This window comes from Limulus polyphemus, unplaced genomic scaffold (assembly GCF_000517525.1).
Source record: "Limulus polyphemus unplaced genomic scaffold, Limulus_polyphemus-2.1.2 Scaffold4817, whole genome shotgun sequence".
Lineage (NCBI taxonomy): Eukaryota > Metazoa > Arthropoda > Merostomata > Xiphosura > Limulidae > Limulus > Limulus polyphemus.
The window spans coordinates 1-8,766 of NW_013670427.1; the positions used below are offsets into that span (position 1 = coordinate 1).

Here is an 8,766-nt window from a genome sequence, read left to right on the forward strand (position 1 = left end):
ACACTTAAAACTATAGGTGTATTATAATTAAAAGTGACAGTAAATTCCTAGGGGTGGTGGTGGTAGGGAGGATAAGGTGCTGGGAACTGGCTGTCTTCCTTCTAAGTTCTACTCAGTAGTTAGATTAGGGGCGATAGTATGAATGTTGGTGTATTTTTTCCGTAAATACAAATCACTATACAAATAGAGCTGGTGACGAAGCGTTATTATAACTGCAAGTAAAGGAACGTTTGTGTTTAGAAACAGTAGGTGAACTTTTCATTTTAGATTTGTATCTTTGACATTGTAAACATGGGATGTAATCTTCAACAAAAGTAAATATTTACTTTGCTCTTGACTTGAGTCTAATTGAGGAAGTTTCTATATTATATTAATGTTATTAATCTTATTAACGTAAATTCTTTTGGCGTTAGCGTGAAGATATAATAATGAATATTAATAGTACTAATAGTAATACTTAATAACATACACACAAACTTTTAGTTCTTACACTTGTAATTTGCAAAATAAAGTAGGAGGTATCTAAATTAAAATATGATATTTTTCCAAAAAAAATACCAAAGAAATACCTAGCGCTAATCATTCAGTGGTTGCAACTTACAGTATATGAATTGTATATGTATATGCTTGTATATTAATATATATATCCCCAACGTTTTAATTAATGTATTTTTCATTGTATAAAACAATTATCCAGTGGTAAATTTTAAGCACTTTGGTAGATTACGAAGTAGTGGTAAATAACGTTTTAGGACAACATGGGACCTATTGGTCCATCTTGGCTGTTCCATCCTGTAGATTAAATTAGAATAATGTTGTTGTAATGTTGAACTCGTTGGTATACTATGGGTTGTGAAACATTTCATAATTACAGAGAAGTTACTGATTCAAATGACCATTGAAAAATTTCAAGATTTTTTCACTTCTTGGAATATGGCTCTTGGGGCAACAGAGGTTATTGCCTTGAGAAAAATCGTCTGAAAAAGTAGTAAGCAAGCTTCATAATTAATATTAACTTCAGGTTAGAACAAACTGTGTTCTCCAAAAAGTAAATATTGACCTTGCAAATACAATAGCTAATCAAAAATAATTGTTTCTATTTATAATCACATAAAGACTAAAATGCATTGTTATATCAGTTATGTACCCTTGTTGTTAATAATATTTCATGAAATTCAGCCAACTTAGTAGATTTAGGTTAGTCCAAAATATGTATATGGAGCTAATAATTGTAACTTACAATTTCTAACCTGAACAGTGTCTCACAGTATGTGCACCTTGCAAGCGGTTAAACAAAGAAGTTGCTGATTCTTATGGCTCAAGTAGAGCCATTTTAAACTCCTGATGAGAATGAGGTCAGACAGTATCTGAGCAAAACTTTGACCCAAATAACAGAAGCCCTCTACATCATCTACTAGACCATGTCTCTCTACATTTATTGAGAATGTATTAGCTACACTGAGTTTCTTCTGCACAGAGATCCTTTATAGAATTTTTAGAAATTAAAAAAAAATTCATTTTCAAAAATTGTTAACTCTTTTTATTAGTGAATATTTTTCTTGTCTGAATAGAATTGTTCAGAAAAATTCATAAAGTATTTTAGGGTACATCCATCTGGTCAAAAGCAAAGATTGAACAATAACCTCAGCACATTGAATTGTTTGTTCTCTGTCACTTTTTGTAGATTTTATATTTATCTTCAATTACATATATTCAGTTTGTATTTAGTGTAGAAATAATCTTCTCTAATATCAAGTTTATAAGTTAGTTTATTTTCTTCCTTTAGGTTTCAGTCTCAGAAAATGTTGGTTGGTTTATTAGGAAGAAACAATATGACTTTAACAAAGGTAAAATATTGTAGATTTATTTTTTTTTTAATGTAAAAGGCTACTTTGCAGATTTTGATATAATCTAAGTTGCTAAACTGGTAATAAACTTCTGCCATGAAATAGTTAACATTATATAGCATGTTGTCTGGCACATGGTTTCATACAAAAAAACTTGTGAACATACACTTCATTTTTAATTTATAAAATTTGTAATTTATTTTTGTTTGATTCAGTATGGTGATTGGATCATTATAATTTAATGTTTAGCTGAATTTAGGCATCCTAGTCTTAATTGTAGAAGAAGACAGTTCTAAGTTAAGAGAATTTGGTTTTTCTAGCTACTTTAAGCTTAATTTTCAACACTGTATTATGTTTTAGAATTAAAAATAAATATTAACAAAACCAGTGATGGAACTAGGCATAAGCAAAGAAGTGCCTAGGGCCTCAGTTAAGGGGAATTGTTTCTTTACATTTTAATCACAACTTTGATTTTTGCCTATTTTAAAAACATTCTTGTGATCAACTATGACTCAGGATCTGGATTGGCATTTGTTAGTATCGATCTTGATTTAGGAAGAAAACACGTAAAATTGCATAACTTGTGACTTTCTGTTAAAAAGTGCCAGAGACAATTCTTTTATTTAAAGCAAGATTAAAAGTTTTAATCAAGGTAAGGTACCATTTACACATTTTATTATTGCTTACCCTAAAAATTCTTTTCATCTTATTTTGCATGCAATTTTTAACAAGTGTATTGATATGTTGTGTTTGTACATGTTTTGGTTTACAGTAATAATGCAATTAATATTTTATAGGGAGTAGGTGGAGAGAAGCCATAAATATTGTTGCTTGGGGACCCTAGTAGGCTGGCATTGTCACTGATCAAAACTATAAATTCTCTTCAATTAAAACAGAATTTTGATAGTGCTAAACCAGTGAAAAATAGTGTCATTCAAGAAAGAAGGAGGACGTGTAAACATTGTTGCTACACTCCTTTAACCAATAAGAACCAAACAGAACACAGTATTTGTTCATATATTATCAGATAGCCCTGTTTACCTAATATGTATATAGTGGTATATAGTCAACCAAACTTTTGCAATATAAACATTGGTGTCTGTAAGATAATTGTAGCAAATTAGATACTTAAAATAGTAAAAACAAACATTGCCTAAAGTTATTAAATTCAATTAAATTTATTATTGTAGACTGATTTATTATGAGGCTAATCTTTGCACTGTGAAACAAATATGTTATTTTCAGTTATGATTCTGTATTTCAATCATATAGAGTGAACTTAGAATAAAAAAATTAAAATTAGTGAAGCTGAAAGAAGCTATAATTGTTATTTAGCTAGAACAAGGTCTAAGCTAGTATGTTAAAGCTAAAGTCAACTGCTTAAAAACTAACAAAACTATCTAAATATCCCTTATGATTTATTGTGAAAATGTTTGAATAGAATAAACAAACATATAAACTATGTTTATCACTGTTATCTTCAGTTATCTTAACCCAAATGTTTAAGGTGAATTCCCTAGTGTTATAGCTTGAAACCTGTTGCACTTAGAAACTTGTATAGAATATGGCAAATGCCAAGTTACTATCTTATCTTCCTATGTTATCTTCCAGTGACTCTACATTTGAAGTATGTGAATTTGTAACTCATGTTTACTTGCTTTCCAAACTAGAGAAGCACTTGTCTTGTTTTTGCATTAAAGGAAGTATGTAAACTTTCCTGATCCACTAGCTACTAGTATGTAATGGAATAAATGCTGTTAATTAATTATAACAGCTTCATACACATAAAGGTCTGCAAATTCTCAAACAACCATCACCTTATTCTTTTTTCCTTAATACAAACTTCTTTCTCTTCAACAGCATACCAAACTTCCTCTCTGATCCTAAAGAAGGCAACTTTCATTCCTTGGCTGCTGTGTTTTTTTTCCTTCTTGACTTTCGTGTTTTTCCTTAAACCTATTTGTTTGTGGTAAGCTTTTCTTACTTAATTGTGTGATAAGTGTCTTCACAGTATGTTTTCGACACCACCTGTACAGCTACTACTTTTGTATAACTGTTTACCATAGGAATTTTTTTTGTATGTATTATTTATTTCATTTTTTGGAATTCAAATTGTTTTACACTTTAGTTTTTCATTGCTCAGAAGAAATATGCTAGTCATATGGCTCAACCTTTCATCTAATTAGCTCTGAATCAAGACATTGGTTCATGTTGCTTGTAGATGGTGAACTGTATCATCTTAGCTTGTTCCTCGGTTGTTGTTTTTATTGGTTCAGGAGGCATGATTTCAGTCTCAAACTGCTGTTAGTGTCAACTTTTTCGTGAAATCTAGATATTTATGAAACAAGTGAGGTTGTATACATCGTTTTTTATGAAAATTGGGTTCTAATTCCAAGTCCATTTCAAATGAATACATGTTTCTTATCTAGATGCACTGGGAAATGAATATTGGCTTACGTGGTATTGATTTACTGGATATGTTCTTGACACCATTATGTGTGAGATCTGTGTGTGGAATGCACTTCTCTGAACATCTGGCTTGCATGCCAACTTTGTAACAACTTTGCAGCTAATTCTGTCTAGAATAAGCCATCACTGACAGATAGCTGTTACCTGTTTGTGTCCTAGCAACTGTGTCATTGGATTTGAAATGATTCCACTTTCTACTAACAATTCTTTAAAACACTTGTGTTGTCTGAAGCTGAATAACAGTGCCATTGCAAAAAAATTCTGGGTCTTGTGCAAAGTACTTAATTGATACCTCTTTCAGTACATAAATTTTACATGAAATAGGAAAATTGTTCATGCCTACTTAGAAGTGTAAATTTTCTCATTCACATTATTTTTATGTAATTAAATTTGTAATGATTAAGAAAAGAGTTGTTTCTATGTGGCTTTTAAGACTGAAACAACTGATAAATGTTTCTTCCAGAGCTTGTCAGTGCAACTTTGTAACCATTTTCTTTAAAGAAAGACTTGCCATATGCCATTGGCAATTACTAACAATGTCAGTTCTCATAGTTGAGCTACTCATTTTCTTGCTCACTAGATGTATTTGTGTTAGTACATAATACCAAACTGCTAAAGAAACTACAAATCTGTATGATGCTAGCTCATCAGCTAATGATTGAACTTTAGAATAGGTTGTACTATCCATTGTAATTTCATTGAACTTCACAAATGCTGATACCATTTGGCATGTTACTACTTTTATGTTTCAATTTTACATATAGAGTCAGAAAAGGTTTGAGAGTGATACTGACATAAGATTTCAAAATAGCCTGTCTCCTGGTTAACGCTATTAAATATAGTATACATTCTTCGAATAAAACCAAAAAAATGTTTTGGCCAGGTACAAAAACTTGCATGGTCACACAGTACAATAATGACAGTCACAAGGAACGAAGAAATTGTTTGATTTAATTGCATCAACCTTGACTGTGTGTTGGCTTCTCATATTTCTGTTATCATAACCACCACACAAAGTGTATGGTTCATCTTACTGGAAAAACCATAAAGGACTAAATTTGTTAAAATATATTATACATTTTATTGGGATGTAAACTTTTATTTCCTTCTCAAGCTCTGTATTTTCAGATGCTTTTCAGAGAGCTTACAAAAAATGGAATACTGTTCAAAGATTGTTGACCCCATGTGGCTGTTAATGAGGCTTTTTGCCCAATACTACAGATCATTAGGTCAGTTAGGCTCTTGTATTGAGAGAAAAGCCTTATTGGTATCAATTTATGACACAACAGGTGTACAATTGAAATATTACTATATACTTCTTACTGGTAAACCATATAAGGCAACTAAAGAAAGATTAGCCGACTTGGGATGTCGCCACTTAGTAATGACAACTTGCATTATTGTTGATGAATTCATGATGTTTACATTGATTATGCGATCAAACTTTACCATCAATTCCACTTCAGTTGAAAACATATTTCGTTTCTAAGGTGATTTAATTTATCAATTATTCTGTGAACGTTTCTCTTCCAAATGCATAAATGTTGCAATTGTCCTATTAAATATGCCAGTTAAATTTTGTCATTCAGTTTCCTTTTCAACTGGAGTTCTAATTTCTTCCATTTCATAAGCAGATTACTTTTGTTTTTAGATTCTACAGTTTTTTAAATCCTAAAAGTATTAAACCTGAAATTTTGGTAACTATTTTATCAAATGAAACATTTTCTTCACTTATTCATATATGTTTGGATTTCTGTATTAACTGCATGTTAATTTTTTAAATGAATATGTACGATATACTTCGGTTCTGAAGTTTTTAAATTGGCTAACTGCAGTTTAAGATCTACCAGGTTTTATAGATTTTCACATAAAAAGTTTTAAAGATAGAATTGGCATACAAACTGAAAGTATACAAACACTTGCAAAGCAAGTGTGTGAATGCTATAGAAAGAAGTGGTCTCAAATGTAAATTTTCTGATTGATTGTCATAAAAATAAAATTTTGAATTAAATAAGGTTAAAGCAAATTAAAAAACATTTGTATATGTTAAAGCATGACAGGTTTAGTTTACCTACTTTTTTTAGAAGATCCTACACAGATTATCTATAATTTTTCAGATCATCATTTAACCCAAGTAGAAGAAAAGGTATTATCATGAGGCTTAAAGTTTTGGATTACTCCTAAAAAATTGGATTATGTGGAATATTTTTCAAATTTTGAACTGTTATTACATAAATTAAAATGTATACCAATAAGTGGAGAAAATGTTTCCTTTAATAATATAGTTATTGAAATTTCAGTTTTTTTTAGTAGTTGATAAGAGTGAAAACATTCATTAAACAGCTGCATTTTCTTGTCATCGAACAGTTTACAAGAAAACCAGAATAGTTTTAAAGAACAATGGATGTGTACTTTATCCATATTTTTTCACTTTAGTTATTCCCAGTCTGACTTTTTTATGAGGAAAAATAACCTTATTTAATTGTACAGGTTCATGTTTTAGTAATGTTTACGAGAAAACCAGAACATTCTGTATAACTTTAAAGAACAATAGATGTGTACTTTTATCCATATTTTTCACTATAGTTATCCCCAATCTGATTTTTTTTAGAATGAAAAAATAACTATTTGTACAGGTGTTTTAGTAATATTTCAAGGAAAATCAAAACAATGAATGTACACTTTTATCTATATTTTTCACTTTAGTTATCCCCAGTTTGACTTTTATATGAGGAAAAAAATAACCTTATTTATTTGTACAAGTTCATAGTTTAATAATGTAACTTGTTTGACCATCTGTATTTTGTGGTCATGAACCAGGATCCCAAATTTTGTTGACCTTTGCACTGTATTAGTTACTGTCAACTTCTGATGAATTTTCAACTGTTGCTTTTTCTAATATACTAAGATAGTAATAAAACATATATCAAGTGTGCCTTTTTGCTAATTTTTTTATTATTCCAACTATCCAGTGATCAAAATTATGATTAAATGGAATAATGTCATGAAAATAAACTAATTGAAATTATTGTTTATGATTATTACTGTTTTCGATTAATTAAAGTTAAGCTTAATAGATAAATGTCATGAGACTCAAAAATAATGAACTAATCCAGATTAAGGTTTCTGATTACTACTATTTTCTACTATCCAAGTAATTAAAATACTGTCATTATGTTTGTTTATTTTTAAGCACAAAGCTATGCAATGGGCTATCTGTACTCTGCCTACCACTAGTATTAAAACCCAGGTTTTATAAGTGTTTAAAAAACTTTTAGCTGTATTTTCAAAATAATTTATTGGTTGAATGCAATTAATTAATGAGCTCACAATTAATCAATTAATTAATAAGCAAATTTTACTGAATGCTCAGCTGTACTTGAAATAACTATAATATTACAAACTTAAAGTGCCATTTATATGTTTTGTATATTGAATTAATATCTTGCCATTTATTAAAAAAAAGCTTTGTCTTAAAAACAAATTTAATAATTATTTAATAATGTTATAATAATAATAATAAATATTTATTTATCTAGATAATTTTTAACAAAGTCCAATTAAGTTTGAGGGGAACAGTACGGTTATTAGCAACTGTTCCTGAATCATCAAAAGCACCTGGCAGAGTTCATGGTGGATATAATTTTGGTAAGTTGGAGATTCAGGAATATCTTTAACAAAAACAGCAACAATTGATGAGCTTAAAACTAAGTGCAGAGGTACAATATGTTAAAGTGGTATAATAGTAGTTGTGTATTAACTGTACCTCAGTACATTTCATCCTAATTAGGCTTATTCTGTAATGGATAAAAGTTTTAACAGCATTTATGTACCTCAAAACCTGTTATTTGATTGTAATGTTCTGGATGATTCTATAACTTACTGTGAGTAAAGCTAGAGATAAAGTGCTGTTAATGATATGCATTATTATTAAAATCCTAAACCAGTTATTAGTTAACTTGGTGTGCGCTGTTTCCTTCATGTTGTTAACTTTTTTATATATGAACTCTTTTGTGTTTAATGAAAACATGTAATGTACTGATAAGTTGTATGCTCAAGGTTGATTTATTTATATGGATACTGGTACTAGCGTTATAAAAATAAAGTGGCAAATTTCTACAAAGGACTTTCTTATACACACACACACACAGTATATGAACTACATGTAATTGTTTTTCTGTTACTTGTCTAGCTGTATTTGTTTATTTCATAGGATTAAAATGCAAGTGAATGTACTGTATAAAATATATTTTGGTTAATATTAGCCTTTAGTTGATGTACATTTTAATTTCACTGTAAATGCATATATGTTCATAATATCTCTGGCTCAGCTTGGTTGGTGTAATTCTTTGTCAACTATGTCTGAATATCTTAAAACCTAAATTTTTTTTGAAAAACAACAATTATTTCATATACAATTCTATAAAAACATAAATTCTATGTTATTTTT

The 8,766-nt window shown here is 29.5% G+C and overlaps 1 protein-coding gene across 2 annotated transcripts in view; it reads left to right on the top strand.

Annotated features, from left to right (window-relative positions):
• Window positions 1–38: 38 nt before the first annotated feature.
• The window catches only part of LOC106471730 (medium-chain specific acyl-CoA dehydrogenase, mitochondrial-like), a 74,686-nt gene continuing 65,958 nt past the window's right edge, over window positions 39–8,766 (top strand). The window contains exons 1-3 of one of the 2 annotated variants that reach the window (XM_013932349.2): window positions 39–245; window positions 1,787–1,847; window positions 7,856–7,964. In XM_013932349.2, the coding sequence (XP_013787803.1) occupies window positions 1,803–1,847; window positions 7,856–7,964 (154 nt within the window). In that variant the 5' untranslated portion in view covers window positions 39–245; window positions 1,787–1,802. Of the gene's footprint in view, window positions 246–276; window positions 315–1,786; window positions 1,848–7,855; window positions 7,965–8,766 lie in introns of those variants that run through there. The other variant, XM_022400335.1, reaches the window with a different exon arrangement.